This window comes from Cynocephalus volans, chromosome 7 (assembly GCF_027409185.1).
Source record: "Cynocephalus volans isolate mCynVol1 chromosome 7, mCynVol1.pri, whole genome shotgun sequence".
Lineage (NCBI taxonomy): Eukaryota > Metazoa > Chordata > Mammalia > Dermoptera > Cynocephalidae > Cynocephalus > Cynocephalus volans.
Window position 1 is genome coordinate 98683409 of NC_084466.1, and position 18841 is coordinate 98702249.

Consider the following 18841-nt stretch of genomic DNA (forward strand, 5'->3'; position numbering starts at 1 on the left):
CCTTGGCGCTGGGCTGGGCTGTGCCGTAGATGGGCATGCGGGGCACCCGCCGAAAGTTGGCCACGTCCATCTCTCTGAGGGTGCTGAGCGCGTCCGGAGAGACGAGGTCATCTGCCCCCTGTGGGCAGAGCACCGAGCCTGGGACCCACAGCAGCCAGCTGCAGCCACAGAAAGGTCCAGAGCCCAGCCTGCGGTGGGCAGAGGAGGATAGAACCAGCACTGCACGGTGTACAAAGCACTTCCGCACACGCGGAGCTTCATCCCTCCCTGGCGAGGATAGGAGGGGCGGCGCCCGGATGAGGACGCTGAGGCTCAGAGATGAGGAGCTGGGGGCAAAGACCACAGGATCCGGGTCTCCTGACACCCTGCCCAGAGCTCTTGGGTTTGAGACTGAGGAGGAGGCATCGGAACAGCAGTCCAAGCTGCGAATGTTTCTCGGGGCTCGAGAACGACCCCATTCTTCTTGCAAGAGAATCCCACCACCCCACAGCCCATCCCGCCTTGCATCCTGTGAGGGCAATGCTTAACCCCACCCCACAGGAATCAAGTGCTCAGGGGGCCAGCTCACCCCATTCCCACTTCCCCAGACAGCCAGTCACACTCACCAGGGAGCCCCTGCTGATGAGGTCCCCAGGAGCCATGGGCCCCACTGGGCTCAGTGTCACGGGCAGGCGGTACAGCTCGGGGTGGGCACACAGCCAGCGGCTGAAACTGAGGGCAAAGGCCAGCGGGTACTGCAGCCCGAGGCAGAGAGAGACAGCGTTCAGGGGCATGGGGCCATCCTGAACTCTCCCTGCGCACCCCATGGTGGGGGGAGCCCAAGAGACATCCAGCATGGCCCAAGGCAGGGACAAGGGGGTGGGTAAGAGAAGACTAGGACGTTTGTTGCCCTTGCTAAGGGTACAGAGACAGGGGCCAGGGGAGGAAAGTGGCAGGGCTTCCCTGTACCCAGCCTGCTCAGGGACCACCCCTCTGTCTGGGTCTCTCCTTTTCTCCCCCAATTTGCCCACACTGCCTTCCTCTGGGACCACACACATGTCCCACCCTCCTCCCCAGCTCCAGGGGTTCCCTGGTGAGCAAGCCAGTCACCCTGGGGGAGGCCTGGAAGAGCCCCAGGAGGAGGGGGTGTGGGTCTGTTCCTCCCCGGCCCCACCTGCTCATGGAGATAGTAGTTAAACAGGATCAGGTAGAAGTACCGCTCCAGGCTCCGCAGCGCCCTCTGCCAGACACTGTTCTGGCTGTTTCGTCCCTGCAGGAGGGGCCGGGAGGGAGCCACCTGTCCTCATTGAGCCTCGGAACTCCCCAGCAGACAGTCTTCCCCTCCCTTCACAACACAGTTCTGCCAGGCTGGAAGTTCTTCCAAGCGCCTAAGCCTATCCCATTTGCTGAGATTAATCCATGGCACAGGGAGAGCTGCTGGTGACCACACCAGCCACGACAGTGCTCGGTGCAGGGACTGCCTCCCCGTGCAGGCTCCCAGCCTGGAGACAAGGGGGCTCCCTCGCTATGTCCTAGCGACACCCACCATGTCAGGGCCACACACCGTCCATGTTGAAGCAAGAATACGAACACCCTTTCCCTGAGCCAGAGGCCCTCCCTTAAGAACTGGAATCTCCACACATGAAAACAAAAAAGACCTTCACAATGGTGCTCAGGGGAGCGTTATTATCACACCTAATTTACAGAGGGTAAGAAGAGGTTCAGAGAAATGAAGAGACCTCCTCAAAGTCACACAGCTGACGGCAAGGAGAGCTGGGTCCCACAAGTCTCCTGACCCCACTTATCAGGCCAATGATGGCTGACCACGCCACAGGTCTAAGTCACACCGACATTAAAAACCACTATCAACGTGGGAAAGGCTGACACCATAAAGTCAAATGAAACAAGCAGGATGCAAACCATGTGCGGCAGCAACCTACACGAGAGAATCACAAACATAAAAAACAAAGCAAACCAGCCCAAAATGCTCACAACAGCTGTGCTGGAATTCTGGGTGATTTTTCCCTTTCTTTGCTAATTTTCGGTCATAGAATATTGCTTTTAAGAGATATTTAAGTGTTAAAGAAGAAAAAGGCTCTGCAGGCTTTAGATCCGTCCACACACTGTGTACAAATACTGTCAGCCCTCCTCCTGTCCCCAGAGCATGGTACAGGGACAGGTGACAGAGCCCACAGCCCATCACTCTTTGTGAAACAGCAGACTCAACCAAACCTGGTCTTCCCGAAGAAACACCAGGAGGTTTACTTGCAGGGGAGCCATGCATGGTCTGGGAAGTCTCTGAACCCAGAGCCCCAGCAGCGCAGCCGGCAGCCCCTTCCTCCATCCTGTTTATCTGCAGCTGGGGGACCTGATCAGGGAAAGTAAACTTCCCTCTTCCTTGTCCTTCCTGCAGGCCGAGCACCCCCGTCCCCCCTCCTCTGAAAACTGCTCTTCTCGTGGCAGAAGCGGCAGTCAGAAAAAGTCGGCCTGAAATAAGCCAGCCAACAGACCCAGCAAAAGCAGGCTGCGGGGCTCGCACAACAGAGGCTCTCGCACCGTCCATCTGAGCCTCACCGGGGCTGGGCTCTCTGGCCGCAGGCCTTCCAGCTTCCTCTGGTTTTCCAAGACCACTTCCTTCAGGTCGTGCAGGTCTGCACAGGCGGCGATGGCTCTGTCCACCTGGTGCGGGGACCAGTGCAGGGAAGAGGGTGACAGGAGCAGGGTCAAGGAAAGATGGCAGGAGAGCAAAGAGAAGAGAGAATGGGAAAGAGTTGGTTGGCAGAGACAAGGGGGAGGGCATCAGGGAGGAAGAGACACCCCCAGTGAGAGGAGGGACTGTCCCCTCTTCTGCCCCTGCCCCCAGCTCCTTGCCCAGCCCCCACTCACCTCCTCTACCATCTTCCTTCCCTGGGGCACCATGCGAAGAAAGCTCTGGATCACCTGGAACTGCTCCATGGGCAGGGGCTTGGTCTGCGGGGGGGTGGCCCTGACAAGGCAAGGGGTCAGCAACATAGTCAGGCCCCCAAGGTCGCTGGGACGGCTACACTGCCCACTCTCTCCCATTCACACCGCTGCTAGGAAGCACCAGACAACAGGCTCCTTCTGAATCACATTGGGGGAAGCAAGGGGCTTTCCCCACTAGAGAAACTGAGCCCAGAAAGGTCAAGTGACTTTCTCCAGGTCACCCAGCAAGTCTATGGCAAACCAGGAAATAAATCTCAGAGGCCCAATTTCCAGCTCTGTCTCCTGGCTGTCCCCCATCATCCCAGGGCAGCCCCTCCCATCCCCACAGCCCCTGGGCACATGGGGTCCAAGCCACTCACTGTGGCTGGGAAGTGGTCCCACTGTGGTGGAACAAGATGAGGGTGCCCAGGACCATGCCCAGGTTGGTCCTGCCCACGCCCGTCTGGCAGCTGAAGAGGAGGGCAGGGGGAGGGCCGTGGGCATCACGGAGCAGCAGCAGGCTGGGGGTCTCCTGGGGAAAGACCATGAACATCAGGCAACAGTGTGACCCGGACACCCCTAGGCTGAGGACCAAGTTAGGGAAGGGAACTCATGACACCAGCCCATCCCTGCCCTACAGTCTGTGGCAAGGTGGGGTTGGACAAGTGGCTTGGCCTCTTTTGCCATGCCCACAGCCGTCTGCTCCACCCACCCAGGGGCACAGCACAGGCCCTGCCCCTTCCCAGTCCCAGGAGGAGCTCAGTCAGCTGACGCGTGACCAGGCTCTGGAAGTGACAGCTACTCAGAGAGAGCCACAAATTAAATAAGGTAATATCCTGAAGTGGGTGGGGACAGAAACACCCCAGTACTCAGGAAACAGGCTGAGGAGTGTACAGGGTAAGCATCGTTGGCTCCACTAAAGAAATGAGGAACTTGAGGTCTAGTGCGGTGAGGTGACCTGTCCAAGACTACACAGCAAGCTAACAGCCAAGTCACAGCCAGAATCCAGTCCTCCAGCGGTCAGTGCCAGACTCTGTCATTAAAGAATGTGCAAATGCACCCTACATGCTGATATGTGCGCACACATGCACACAGAAAGATGTACACACAGAGACACAGACACATGTACACAGAGACACATGTATCCCCACACAGATAGACAGACACACAGACATGTACATCCACACCCCACAGAGATAGACACACACACAAAGAGACAGAGACACAGAGACACGTGCACAGACACAGATCCACCACACACACGCATCCCCCAACAACTCAACAACACAGAATAAGGTCCTCCTCTGAGGACAGCTAGAGGCCACACCCACCTGAGCATCTCCCTGGAAACCGACTCTTGAGACACCTGCCCCATGCCCTGCTCCCACCACCACCTCCCCCCCGACTTACCCGGAGGACACTGATAAAGGCATCGAACTGGGCTTCAAGGGGAGCCCCTTGCTCGGGCAGGGGCAAGCGGTGGTACCTGCCAGGTGAGGGGAGCAGCCCATCAGGCAGGCCACCCACCCTGGGCATCCCCCATCCCAAATTCCCAAGCATGGTTTGGAAATGCCCCCCATGTTGGGAGAGATGGTTGTAGAGAACTCGTCCCAACCTGTAGACAGTGCAGTTGAGGCCACAGGAGAGAGCGGGTCCAGAGGGCACCCAATGGCTGGGGCAGGAGGACCACCTGTGGTACCTGTAGGTGGGCTGCAGGAAGAGGGGCCGCCTGTACACCTCCTCAGTCACATGCACGTCGTCCTCACCCCTGATGGCCATGGCGTGGGGCTCCCCCTGCAGGTCCTCGGTGCTGTGGTACACGTGGTACGTATTCTCACTCAGCTGGGCAAAGTCGTGGATCTAAGGGATGTGTGGAAGTCAGAGGGCCACAACCCAACCTTCAGGTTCCTCCCTGGCCACCTCAGTGGCTGAGCTCTGGAGTGACCAGCCACAGACAGGCTTCTTTTCCTCCAAGAGGACCACTGTGACCACCACACTATTTACACACCTCTGTGACATACCTCCACGTTGTGGGAGAGGAGGAGGCAGAACCTCAAAAAGAGACCAACAGAGGTCCAAAGGGAGACTCACCCAGGTCCGCACAGCACATGAGGGGCTAACTCAGTCTTGGGCCTCCTAGTCTAGCACTCTTTTGACTCCACAAGACCCCTTTCTAAATAAGGATGTCGAGCATTGAAGAGAAAAGCAGGGTGAGAAAGGGGCAGAGACAGAGACCCAGGAGTAGGAAGTCCTTCCTCTTGCTGCCCATGAACCAGCCTTGCAGCCAGCCACTCGCCCAAGCAGGGCACCAAGTGGGGGAGTGTGGGCCCAGGAAGCCAGACGAGCCGGCCCCAGGGAGTGTGTCTGCAATGCTGGGCTGTGAGCTGGGGTCTCAGTCTCGGCTTAGCTGCCCGGGGCCTGCCAGGGAGGAAGGATCCCACCCACACCACTAGCCCTCACCTCTTTCCGAATGGCCAGCTCCAAGCTCTCCGCCTGGACCCCGGGTCCAAGGCCCTGCAGGTTCTTGTGAAGGTTCTGCTTGTCTCGAGGTGTGTAGGGCACGAAGTCCTCATCGGCATGCAGGAACAGCACAGGCTCCTCCCTCACACAGAAGAGGAGGCACTCCTGCCAGGAGCCCGAGGCAGAAGAAAGGCCTCACCACTGTCCAGCTCGGACACCTGCTCCACTGCCCCACTTCCAGGCCTTTGCCCAGGCATCCCTTCCTCCTCAAGGGCCCAGCACCCCACCTGGTCCTTGCAACCTGAGTTCTACCCAAGAAGCAAAGTTCGGTCCAAATGCCACCTCCTCTTCACCCTCCCAGTCAGCAATAATCCTTCCTTCCTCTCAGGACCAAGAGTCCTTTATCTGAGTCTGCTGGCATTAATTCCTGCTCTGTATTAACATTATCAATGAGTGCATCTTTTCCCCCGATATCCTACAAGTTCCTCACAGGCAGAATCATGTCCGGGTCATTTTCAGGAGCCCACAATTCCTAGCATGGAGCCGTGCATAAATCAGGTGTTTGATAAATGTCAGCTAGAGAAATGAATGTCCCACCACCACCACCCCATGCAATCACTCATTCACTGAGCACCACACGGTCAGGGGGAGAAATGTGGGCAGAGCCCACCTCGAGGAACTTATAACCAAGCCAGCATCCCAACCCATTCTGGTTCACTCAGGGCCTCTCCACCTTAACCCCAGGTCAATCCAGACACGAGCTGCCCCCAAGGAGCCTGTAATCACAGCACACTCTGTCCTGGAGACACACAAAACCCTGCCTCGACATCAGGCAGGGGACGGGAGTCACTGAAAGCAGGCACTTGGAGTCCAGCTGCCTGGTTTTGGGTATCACGACCTTGAAAGAGTCACTTAATCCTCCCTGGGCCTTAGTTTCCTCCTCTGTAGAATGGGAGACAAACTGCCCCTCCCTCCTTGACATGAACATGTAAGTGTTGGCTGTGATCATTATTTGGCAGGCTCTCAAGTTACAAACTGGCCCCTCTTGTCAGTTCATCACCCCCCTCGCTCCTTCCAAGGCTCTCAGAGTGGGGTGTATAAGGGGCTTCTGGCCACAGGTTTCCATGTCCACACGGGACAATGCAATAAACGTTAACCAGAATTTCCCGACCAAGGAAACCACAATGACCTCCTGGCAGTCAAGGCTACACCCTCCCTCCCTAGCATGCATCCAGGCCTTTCTGGAGCCTCTGAAGTTGCCCCCCCGGGAGCCCCTTTCCCTATGTGGGGAGTTAGCCCCTCTCTGGGAAGCAGCATGCTTACCCTATGTCTGTCCTTCTGGAGTTTCTGGAGGACCCGCCTGAACCCCAGGAGACTTGGCTGTCCCATGCCGAACACAGTGAGCCCACCTCGCACTTGCCGGAAGTTGGGGGCCCCACAGCTCCCCGCAGTGCCCAACACATCCATCTTCTCAGTAACATCCCGCACCAGGAAGTAGCGGCCCTGGAGGGAGAGAGCCACAGGGGTCAGTTGGATGACTCAGGGGCATCTTCTACAGGTGGGGCTCTGTCCTGGGCTCCAGGGGACAAGGAGTGGGGACACGGTGGGGAGAGGGACAGTCCTGCCCTCCAGTTGCCTGCAGGCTCATGGAAAAAAAAGAAAAAACACATGACCATCTGTGATCTGGGAAAGGGTGTCATAAAGTGTGGGAAAAGACAAGACAACTCTTCTTAGGGGGAAGCAGAGACAGCTTCATGGAGGAGGAGGCATCTGAGCCAGGCCCTGAAGGAAGCACCCAGGAGCAGAGCCAGCTCTAGGGCAGGGCCCGCAGCTCCCCCAAAGGAAGGCAAACATTTCTCGCCCCAGATGGAGTGCATGGAGAAGGGGCCTGAGCAGGGAGTCACAGCTGAGGCACCAGGAATCAACCAGAGGGCAACTGTCTTACCCCTCCTTAGGGCCCTGCCAATTCTGACAATGGGTGGGTCTTTCCCCTCCCCAGACTGGGGCAAATGGATGCAATGATTACAGAGAAAAGAGGAAAACACTGTCCAGCCGATCAGGTGAGAACAGAGGGAACCAGAAGAATTCACTGCTGTGCAGAAAGGAACCCTGAAGTCATCTCATCCATCCCCCTGCCTCCAGCAGACCTGACATCCATGCTGCCTGACAGACAGGAAGGGGGACCAGCACTCTCACAGACGAGCCAGAAATTCCCAGCTCCACTTCCAACAAACACAGTTTAATCATCACAGATAATCATTCAGTCATCCATTCACTGAATATCTATTCAGCAGTTACATTGCTTCCAAACACTGTTCTAGGCTCTGGGACTAAAGCAGATAGATGAAGCCAGAGAAGTTCTGAAGCTTTGTGACAGAGCAAGACGGCGACTCCCAGCCTGGGGCAGCAGAAGCTGGGGTCCCCAGTGCCATCAGGCACCCCTCTCTGCTCCTCCTGGTGCCCCGAGGGAGGAAATGCCGGCAGGCTAGGGCCAGGCAGGGGACACATGGGACCGAAAGAGCAGGGGGCTCCACAGGGAAGGAGGAACAGGACCCAGGAAACCAGGGGCAAGAGGAAGTGGGATCAGGACCCCAGAGGGTGGAGGGGAGAGTGATGCTGCCCTGGCCTTTAAAGTAGGGGGTGAAGCAGTGAAGCAGGGGGTGGGGGAGAGCAGGGGAAGGTGATAGAAACTATGAGGCAAGAGGACAGGAGGAAGTAGGGAGAGGCTGGACAGGCAGGGCCCGACCTCACCTGGACCAAGTAGTGCTCAGGGGTGGCGTCCGAGAGGCGGCCCAGCGTGTAGTGGGCCTTGAGCAGCTCATCATGGATCTGGAACTCCTCTTTGCAGTTGTACCTGCCGGGGCAGATGGAAGCCATGTCAGGCAATCCCCACAGTCAGGGTCCCCTCCTACCTCAGCAGAGCCCAAAGCAGGGCCACCCACCCCTGCCATGTGGCTACCAATTTGTGGCAGAGACTGCCCATGGCCCTCAATATCCACTCTCCCCTTCTTCCTCAGCAAAAGAACACCAAATTGTGATGGGGCACTGGGCCGCCCAGCCAAAAACTGCACTTCCCAGCCTCCCTTGCAGCTAGTTGTGGTCATGTGATTAAGTCCTGGCCAATGAGGTGTGAGAGAAAGTGTTGTGTTCAAATTCTGGGCCATTCCCAAAGGATAGGTGCCTTCTGTGTTGTCTTCTCTCCTTCCTGGCTAAAATCCAGAAGTGATGGCAGAGGTGCACAGTGCAGAGGTTCAAAACTCAGGATTTGCAGCCTGGTGGCCTGGGCATGAATCCCAACTCCTAACGGCTTTGGAGAAGTAGCTCAGTTTCCAAGAATTGCTATCTTGTGAGAATTAAATGTGTTAATGAAAGTATGTGCTTAGCCCAGTGCCTGGGGCACAGATAGCTTTTATTAATATAACTATATTACCAGTAATAGTTCTCCCTCCACACAAGGGCTATCTCAAACAAAACCTGCAGGTAAAAACCAAGATTTCTGGAGATGAGAAACCAGGGCAAGGACCAAACACTCAAGCAAGACTTACTATGCACTCAAGACACAAAGGCCATAGTGCTGACTCTATGATCTGGTACTGGATTCTCTTTACAGAAGAACTGCCTTTAGGAAAGGCAGGAGGGGGAAGTGGTGGGGCAGAGGAGCACTGCACAAGGCATCAACAGACCTGGGCTCCCACTCTAGCTCCGCCTCCATGTCACCTGATGTGGGCAAATACCTCTACCTCCCTGAAATCCAGTTTTCATATCTAGATCAGTTTTCACATCTCACCTAAAATGCACTAGGCAATTCTTTTCTGCAAAGGACCAGACAGTAAATGGTTTAGCTTTGTGGGCCGCTATTCAATTCTGCCATGGAAGTGCTATATCCACTGATAACTTGTGAGTGAGCAGGAGTGGCAGTGTTCCAATGAAACTTTATCTACAAAAACAGGTGATGGGACAGTTTTGGCCTGCAGGATGTAGTCTGCCGACTCCTCTGCTGGATGATGTCTAAGGTCTCTTCCAGCTCAAACACTCTACAACCCAAGGAGTGCTATAGTCACAGCTGGCTTTAGGCTGTACGCATGCTACCTTGTGCCAGATTTTTACAGCTGGCCAACGACTGTTCTGATTGTCATTTCTGCTTAGGTCGATAAAGAAACTGAGGCCCAGAGAGGGAAGGGGATGTGCCCAAGGTCACAGAGCAAGGGAGAGGATGAACCAGGCCTAGGACATGTGTCTCCAATGCTGCCCTCAAGCTCTAAACCTACCTGTCATCTGTCAGTACAGAGACCACCTATCAAGTCTCCTTTATATAGCATCTCTTTTCCTCTCTTTACCATGAGCACAGTAATTTATTACGATCACAGTTTTCCTGTCAGGCTCCAGAGCTAGCAGGCAGAATTTATTGTCCTCAACCCTCAGCTTTCCTTACACAGAGGGCCCCATCTGCTAGGTCTTTGCCAAACTTCTACGTGTAGAACATATTTAAATCTTAGTCCATCGTGTCCTACTTCCTGTGTCCTGAAAGGCCCAGAAGCAGGGGAGCATGACAGGCAGATGCAACGGAAAGTACGAGTCTTCCCAACTCACTAGGCTGCAGATCCAATGTCCCTTCCATCTTCCTGCCCTCAGGCTCCCCAGCACCCGTTCCTTCAATTAAGCCCCACAGGAGAGACAGGGCTTCAGGGCCTCCTTCCCGACACTTTTCCTCTGGATGCACACAGCATGTCCAGGTCTCTCTCAAAATATGTTGCCAGAACAAACCCTCAGCCTCCTCAGGGAATGTCCCTGAAGGACCTAATCAGGAGAGTCAATTGGCAGCTTCCAGCTTTTTTAGCCCAAAGCCCTTCAGTATAGTGTTAACCTGTTTTGAGCCACAATGCCTGACTGTGAAAAAAAAAATCTTAATTTCATGCATCTAAGTTTATAAGCTGCCTTTGCAAACGTTCAGCCAAAAATTATTTTCAAAGGGTTTCCCTCCAGCCACTCCTCCACGCTCTGTGGCACTGTGGACATGGTAAATAACGTGGGCTCAGAGACCCACAATAGCAACCCAGCTCTGTTACCCACTTCCTGTGTGACTCCAGACAAACTGCTTAACCTATCTGGGCCTATGAAACTGAAAGCAGTTTGTAAGCATTAAGTACTGTAGGCCACTGCAACTTCAGACAGGTCCCCCCACCCCAGGCCATGTCTTCCAGGAACATGGTCACAACCCCCCACCACTCACGTGATCACTACAGGGGCCACCTTGTTGGGGATGATGGACTTGGCCTTGCTGTTGTGTAAGCTTGTGGTATGGAAGGAGTGGACACTGAGTGAGTGCCGACCATCCATCGTGCCGCTGCCTTGGAGGCTCTCGAAGGGGGCGCCTGCGGAGACCGTCTGCTGGGCTGTGCTGGCCGTTGTCCCCATAGTCTGCCAGCAGCCTCAGGACCCAAGACCTGTGTGGTGAGAGGGCCTGCAGTAAAGGAGGGAGTGGGAAAAGTCCCAGCAGGAAGGGACCCATCCCACCCCTCACCCTTCACCAAACAGACAGGCAGCTCACAGTGCTGCAGGAGAGAGAGGCAGGCAAGCACCTCCGCTCTGGAGCTCAAAAAACCACATGCTCACTGAGTGCCTACCACGTGCCTGGCCTTTGCTGATGCTTTGGGGGAGTTATGGACAGAGAAAGACAGGAAAACGCAGCCTGGATCCCTTAGAAGGCACACTCCTCTGGTGAAAAGAAGACAGTTAGGAAGGGGTTAACCACGCACAGCAAGTCAGGGCCTAGGGTTCTAAGTGACTGGTTCAGGAGGCAGACAGAAGCCAGGCCTTCCAGGCTGGGAGAAGTGGGCGATGTTACTGTCACCAGGAGGGAAGAGCCAGGGACAGAGAGATGCTAAGAGGGAAGCTGGGTTTGGATCTAAAAGATTTGGATGAGAACAGGATGCAGGAGGATATTCTAAGCATGAATTTCATAAAATAAGGCCAGGGAAATTCGGACTGAGTGAGTTCTCAGCAGACCAAGGGTTCTAAGAAAACACCAAACCACTGAGCTCAAGATCAACATCTGAATCAACAGCAACAGGCAAAGCTTCCGCCCCGCCTGGAGAACGCGAGGCATCTCAGAGACCCAGCGGTCCCTCTCGTGGGGCTCTCTCCTAAGGAAATACTTAAGGATGTATGCACAAAGTGGGCCACAATGGTGTTTTGTGGACGGGGGTATTGTTTATAATAATAAAACACTGGGAACAACCTTTGGCCAACAGCAGGGGATTTGTTGAGTAAATTATGGGGCATCACTGAGGTCGAATGATAAACAGCCTTTAAAAATATCATGTTGACTAATGTGGAAAGACATCTAGAAAGTAGGAAATGGATGGCGTGGGTTGCAAAGCAAGTATATGCTACAATCCCCCTTCAGTTCATAAAAACGTATCGGGAGAAAAGTCTGGGAGTACAAACATCAGGGTGCTGGCGTGAGTTACCACCAAGTGATAAGATTACAGACAATCTCTATTGCTTCATTTTTGCTTATCTGCATTTTCTGGTGTTTCTCCTCTGAACGTTGAGTAATACACTTAAAACCTATTTAAGGCAAATAAAAGAACGGCTGGGGAAGAGGGCCAGGATACCTGTCAGGAGCTGGTATGGGTGGGAAAAGTGGTGGCTCGGGGCTCTAAGAGCCAGGGCTGCTGGGAAGGGAAGGGGCTGGGAACTCCACACAGGCAGAAGGCGACAGATACGGGAGACACAGGCTCACAGAACTTTCTGGGAGCTCAGCAGCCACTGGCTCTACATAGCACTGATGGCCCGGGATCAGGAGTAGGGGGCAACAAGCTGCCCTGCCAGCCCCCCTCCCCCACACCCTGCTCCACTCTGCAGAAGCACACGGACAATAGCAGCCCTTCAAACATGACAACTTTCCTAGCTGCCTTTGGCTGGCATGAGCTACATCAGTGGGAACTGTCCGCTCCCAACCATCCACACTCCCCCTGGCCCTCTCACAACCAGCAGCAGCACTCGTGGGGTCACTGGGTCGTGGAGTCAGCATGAAGCCAGAGTCAAAAGGTCAGCCTGAAGTCTGAGCTCACTGTGCCCTCTCTCCCCTAGGCCCCGAATCTGAGCGCCTGGTCTCCAGTGGGGGGCTCCCCAGGCCTTTCCCACACTGTGCATTCAGGCTGCCTTCCCAGAGCCCCCTCCTGCCCTGCGGACCCTCAGACAGAATGACTGACCACCAGACTCATTGGCCCCTGCCAGAACCTTCTCAAACCACCGCCTGATTCTGCTCCAATCTGGACAAGGCTCCCCCTCTCCTGCCCAGCCTTGTAATCCTTGAAAACTCCCAGGAGACTCGTGACAGTTGCATGAACACACGCCTTGTGTTTACAAGAGCCCATCCCCACGGCCCTCCACACCCTGTCCAATTCCTCTCTCTCTCTCTCTTTTTGTCAAAGGTGGAGGAAATGAGCCTCCACGATCCCAAGCAGAAAGACAGGCGGCTCAGAGAGGGAGAGGACTCCATGGCGGGCCCCGCCAGCCGAAGGCAGAGGAAATTTCTCCCCACTTCGCCAGCCCTGGCAGGCCCCAACAGTGCTCACCAGTTTCCCAGACCCCTGCTGCAGCCTGGGCCAGGGCGGCCTGCGTGGGAACAGCCTCCGAGAGCAGGGGTATAGGGTGGCTCTCCCAAGGGAGAAAGCGACAAACAAAACACGGGAAGGGCATGCAGGAGGCAACAGCTGGCCACAGCTGTGGGGCCGAGCCCAGGCCCCAGGAACCATTCTCACGGGGCTGGGCTGGGCCTGACACCTCACCCCTCCTCCCCCTTGCCTGCCTCCAGCTCCAGCCAGTCTCATGGGCTCCACAGGCGATGACAGGCCACAGCCAGTGACCTGTAAGGGCAGCCAGGAGACAGAGCAGATGTGCACAGCTGCGGGGCAGAACAAACAGCTGGTGGGGAGGAAGGACAGGACCCTTTGTAAACTGCGCCTCCTCCAAAACCATCCAGGGGAGGGCGTGAGGCCGGGCTCCCCCTCTGTAACCCTCACCCTCAAACCCTGCTCGACCCGCCAGCGCGAGCCTGGCCAGCTCAGGGACCTTACCCTGCTGGCACATGCTGGGGGGCCCTGGTCAAGTTCCTCCCTCTGGGCCTCAGCGTCCACAGCTGTCAAATGACAGTGATGGATGTGATGGTCTGAAAGCCCCTCCCAGCTTCAGGTGGATCTGGCTCCTAAGACGACTGCTGTCCACTCCCAGAGACAGTGGCCAGCAAGGGCAGGGGCGTGAGTGGGGTCCCTGGTGCTCAAACCTCTGCTGGGAGGAGACTGGGGTGGGGGTTGGGCTAAAACAAGACTATAAGATGGGGGCCCATGAGCCTGGACGGCTTACAAACAATTACGCCTTTATTTTCCTAACTTCTAACTTTCCTTCAACCATGAGTGAAGGCCACCCCCTAGAATCAGCACAACTATGAGGTGGTGCCCACAGACTCACAGATGTTTTCAAGTCACACTGCAGATGGAAAAGTCACTTGCACTTATCGCTGCTTTAAACAACAGTAGTTGTCAGACCCACCAGAGGACCACATGAGCCCAGAGTCCCCTGCCCACAGACGCTGGAGACATGCAAATGGCCAATTTTGGGCAGCTCTGTGCCTGGAGGTCTTGGCCCCTGGTGGGATCCCAGGTTCTCACAATTGAGTTTAACTCAACAAGCTTGGAGAATTCCAGGGATTCTAGTCAGAAGCCTATCCTCGCCTTATAAAGCGAGCCATGAAGAAGCTGCAATTCCATTTGCAAAGTGGGATTTGCAACACTTGGAACCATCAAAACAGAAAATCACAATCGCCTGGGTGGTCATCATGCCGGGCACGGGCCTTGCCTTAGAGACACACCCCTGATCAACGTTCCCATCAAAGCTGAGCAGCAGCAGTCTTGTCAGTGATGTGTCTCTAAAAAGTAAATTTAAGCTCATCTTGCTAATGGATTATCTTGTTAATGCAATAATAACTAAGGACCTGTGTTACCATTTCACCAACTTCTTTAAGTATTTTGAGAGCTCTCTCAATAAAATGTATTTCCTTTGTAATCTCACCTTTTTTTTTTTTTTTTTTTTAATGTATTTAAAAGTATTATTCTGAGAAGGGATCCATGGGCCTCTGGGATTGCTTGAGGGATCTTTGGCACACAAATAAGGAGAAACCCTGCTGGGAGTGGGGGATTCCCAGCCACACACAGGCCTCTTCTACCTTCTCCTTTGCTCCTGTTATTAACATTTCAAAGCACTTTCTAAGCACCAAGCACCATGCTGGGTGTTCTATATCACATGTCACATCATCCCCCACCTCGCTGGATCACATTCAGATGAGGACAGCGACCTTCAGTAAGTGGCAGCAGTTAATAACTGCTCCTTTGTTTGCCATCCTGACCTTACACAGCTGACCCTGGCAGCAAAAGCACCTCACATGCCACTTCCCCTTGGATTGTACGACCCCCACCTCCCCCCTCCACTCTGCCGGAATACCCCCTACCCAGCCTCCTAGAGAGAAGCAAGGCTTCCCACGGAGGGATCAGGGACACCAGGTCCCATCTCACCACGGAAGCCTTCAGTGACCAGCTAAGAAGCCACAGAATCATCTAGGCTGCAGCTAGGACGGCATTTGAGAAAGTCTTGCACACAGACATGCCATCCTCCGCCTGCAGGCAAACACACGGCAGTTAGTCCCAAGGGAAAAAAATCATCCTGTGGAATCCTTGACAGAGAGGTGACCTTGTTTCCTAAGAAGAATCAAGCTTCAGTAGCTGGAATATTCACTCCAACTCATCAACTAACCACCTGATGCTGCAGCATAAACGCTCAACCTGCCAGAGTGGTGAGCCTCTAGTCAGTGGCAGTGGCAGACCAAGGGGACACTGGAGATAACCTCTCTCGCTCCTGGGGCAGGGACAATGGGCAGGAGGGTCAAGAGCAGGTTCCTAAGGCCCCAGCTCTAAATATCTCAGGATAAGGCCGAGCCCGTGGCGCACTCGGGAGAGTGCGGCGCTGGGAGCACAGCAGTGCTCCCGCCACGGGTTCGGATCCTATATAAGGATGGCCGGTGTGCTCACTGGCTGAGCGCAGTGCGGCCAGTCACAAAAATGGCAAATAAATAAATAAATAAATAAATATCTCAGGATACTAAGTCCATTTCTTTTCATACGGTTCTTGGTAGAAGTGAATCGTCATCATTCTGGTCTCAGTTTCCCCATCTCTATTACAAAGCTCACAAATCCCCACCTTCTTTGTCTTTGTCACATGCAGCAGCCATGACTGCCCCAATGACTGGTGGCTTCTCCAAAGCTTAGCCTGGCTTTTGAGACTGAAGCTGAAAGCTGGACACATGCCACCAACCCCAGCCACCATCCCAGCCCAGTCTCTTTCTCCTGCCCTCCCTGCCCACTGGGATCCTGAAAAATTCCAAGTCCCCCCTAGGGATGCTATGACCCCAGGAATCTCCACAAATGGCTATCACCACAGAGGCCTAACCACTGAACACCCCCATGCTGTATCCCCCAAAAGCAGAGATTTGAAGCTGACCACAGCCCTGAATATCATCTAGTCTGCTATAATCTGAATGCTGGTGTCACCCCAAAATTCATGTTGAAATCCTAACCCCCAAGGTGACGGTATCAGGAGGTGGGGCCTTTGGGAGGGGATTAGATCGTGGGTGGAACCCTCAGGAATAGGATTAGTGCCCTTATAAAAGGGACCCCAGGGAGCTGACTTGTCCCACCATGTGAGGGCATAGCAAGAAGGCAACATCTATGAGAAACGGGCCTTGACAGACACCAAATCTGCCAATTCCTTGGTCTTGGACTCTTCAGCCTCCAGAACTATGAGAAACAAGTTTCTGCTGTTTCTATCCATCCAGTTTACAGCATTTTGTCACAGCAGCCTGAAGGGACTAAGACAAAGTATAACCCTCTCTTTCTACTGATATGCCCCAAGTCATAAGGCAGGTGGTCACAAGGACAGAATTGGAACCCAGGGCTCCTGCCTCCTGACACAAGGCTCCCTTGCTGGGCTGCACTGACTCTGGCCTGAGGCAAGGGAAAGATTCTGCTGTGAGTACACAGACTGTGTCAAGCAGACACTGTACCAGCATGCAATTACACTAGTCAAAGCACTGTGTATTGGTCAAGAGTGTGTAGCTCCTGTGCCCGCCAGGGGCTGGGAGTAGGGGGCTCACAGGGGTGGGTGGGGTTTGAACAGCCGCCTGAGAGAGCCAGTGATCCTGAGTGCAGAGAGGGGGACACCAGGGCAGCCAATGAGTGGATCTCTGACTGCACATGTATATCTCATTTAATCCTGACCCAGAAAGAAGTGTCAACTCTTATAACTCGGTATCAAGTTAATAAAAAACCCAATTTAAAGATGAGCAAAAGATTTGAAAGTACATGTGGATGCCAAATAAGTACATAAAAAGATATTCAGGATCATTTGTCATTGGCGACATGCACTAAAATGACAAATGTTAAAAGAGTGACAATGTCAGGCATCGGATATGGAATAACCAGAACTCTCCCACGCTGCTGGTGAAGAGTAAGATTGTACAGCCACTTTGGAAGACAATTTTGCAGTTTCTTACAAATTTAAACATGCACTTACCTAGCAGTTCCACTCCTAGGTATCTACCAAAGAGAAATGAAAATATGTCCAGAAAAAGACTTTGATTATAGCAGCGCTATTCATAACAGCCAAAAACTGAAATCACTCAAATGTCCATCAACTGGCGAATAAACAAAATGCAGTAGATCCACACATAGATCTGTGGAGACACACTACATGGATGAACCTCAAAAATATCATACTAAGACAGGTGAGCCAGGCCCCAAAGATTCAAACTGTATAACCCCATTTATATCACATTTTAGAAACAGCAAAACTCAGGGCCGAAAGCAGGTTGTGGGGGAAGGACCCGACTTGCACAGGGCTCAAGAGCACCTTCTGGGGGATGGGACTGCTCTAGACATTGATGTGGTGGCTACACAGCTGTATACATTTGCCAACACTGACCAACTGTACATTTAAAGTGGGTGGATTTTATTGCATGAAATTAACCTCAATTAATCTGTTAAAAACATGAAGTGCTCCCCATCCTCTGTCCCACAGTGTACTCACCCCTCTGGTCACACCTTCCCATCCAGCACCACACTCGTGGCTGTGCAACCTGGCCAAGTGACCTCTCTGGGCCTCAGTTGTCACTTCTGTGAAATGACAACTGAGCAGTAGCAACCTCATGGGGTTATTGCGAAGGTTAAGTAATATAACATACGTAAAGTCCTCAGAACAAGACCCGGCCAATAAGTGCTCAATAAAGGTCAGGGATTACTAGACATTTGGGGGGCACTAACCACTTAGCCTCTGGATCTGGGCTGTGCGACACCCTTTGAGAGCATTACAGAATGGGGCACTCCATTCCCTTGCACTTCATGCTGTTCCAAGCAGGGGCCATGCCTGTGTCCTTCCTGGCTCTGTACCAGGTGCCTGGCTTAGGGCAGGAGCTAGACACCTAATTGCTGCCAGAACAAATCAGCTCCGAGAGGGCAGGGCAGGGTCTCTGCATCACTTTACCTCCTCACCCTGCCTGGCTACAGCACTCAACAGCAAGCAGGCACAAAAACTGGGGATGTCCACTTAACCATTAATGGCACTTAATCCTGAGGGGTGGGGCTGAGTGTGGTAGTAACTTTCTTCTTTTTGGCTTAGCCATCGCTTCTAAATTTCCTCCAATGAATGTGATTACTTTGGGAATGTTAAAAAAAAAAAAAAGTTATTTACACAAGTTCCAAAGTTGGGCAGGCCATAGCTCCTGACTCAGAGAATCCCCACCCCACCCCTGAAGCCCCCCAAGCTCCTCCAGCTCTGAGCCTGTGCCCCAGCCCTCCACCCAGGTGCTCTGCCTACTGCAGTCCATGATCCCCCCATGATAATTCCACTTGTATGGCTGGAGGGTTTTGGACAATCCGCAAGGGAGCTGAGAAGGAGATCTGGATCCACACTTTTCAGAAGAGGCAACAGCTGAGCAGGGACGAAGATGTCAATCCCCCAGGCTGCACAGCTTAGCAGAGGCACCTGGCCTTGTACCCTTGTACCTGCCCCTTCACAACCTCCTGGGGGTCCCCAGACCTGCCCCTTCACAACCTCTGCCCCTCTGCCTCCTCTTTACAATAGGAAAAGATCAATTTAAAAACTAAAAGCTATCTAGGGGCCCTTCACCTACTAAATTCTATGTTTCTGAAATGTCTTTATTCTTTCTAAACTGGAAAAAAAAAGTTTAATAGTTAAAAACAGAAGACGGAGGAAAGTTTGGACCGACTGCCATATGTTCAGTAGGTGGGCCCTGAATTGCAGGCTTCAGCCTACAAACAGTGCAAGCCTCTGAAGGGTCTGAGCTCTGGCAGGAAAGAGATGTCATCGTGGTCATGCACTGGGATGA

The 18841-nt window shown here is 53.7% G+C and overlaps 1 protein-coding gene across 5 annotated transcripts in view; it reads right to left on the minus strand.

The window, feature by feature from the left end:
- Window positions 1-18841, minus strand: part of PALD1 (phosphatase domain containing paladin 1) — a 68993-nt gene that overhangs the window by 25225 nt on the left and 24927 nt on the right. For 2 of the 5 annotated variants that reach the window (XM_063102961.1, XM_063102960.1), the window contains 13 exons: window positions 11007-11097; window positions 10613-10826; window positions 8134-8236; window positions 6706-6885; window positions 5383-5547; window positions 4622-4782; window positions 4333-4408; window positions 3303-3454; window positions 2866-2965; window positions 2554-2658; window positions 1154-1249; window positions 606-734; window positions 2-118 (listed from right to left, as the gene is read on the minus strand). In XM_063102961.1, the coding sequence (XP_062959031.1) occupies window positions 2-118; window positions 606-734; window positions 1154-1249; window positions 2554-2658; window positions 2866-2965; window positions 3303-3454; window positions 4333-4408; window positions 4622-4782; window positions 5383-5547; window positions 6706-6885; window positions 8134-8236; window positions 10613-10797 (1569 nt within the window). In that variant the 5' untranslated portion in view covers window positions 10798-10826; window positions 11007-11097. The remainder of the gene's footprint in view (window position 1; window positions 119-605; window positions 735-1153; window positions 1250-2553; window positions 2659-2865; window positions 2966-3302; window positions 3455-4332; window positions 4409-4621; window positions 4783-5382; window positions 5548-6705; window positions 6886-8133; window positions 8237-10612; window positions 10827-11006; window positions 11098-18841) is intronic. The other 3 variants (XM_063102957.1, XM_063102959.1, XM_063102962.1) reach the window with 2 other exon arrangements.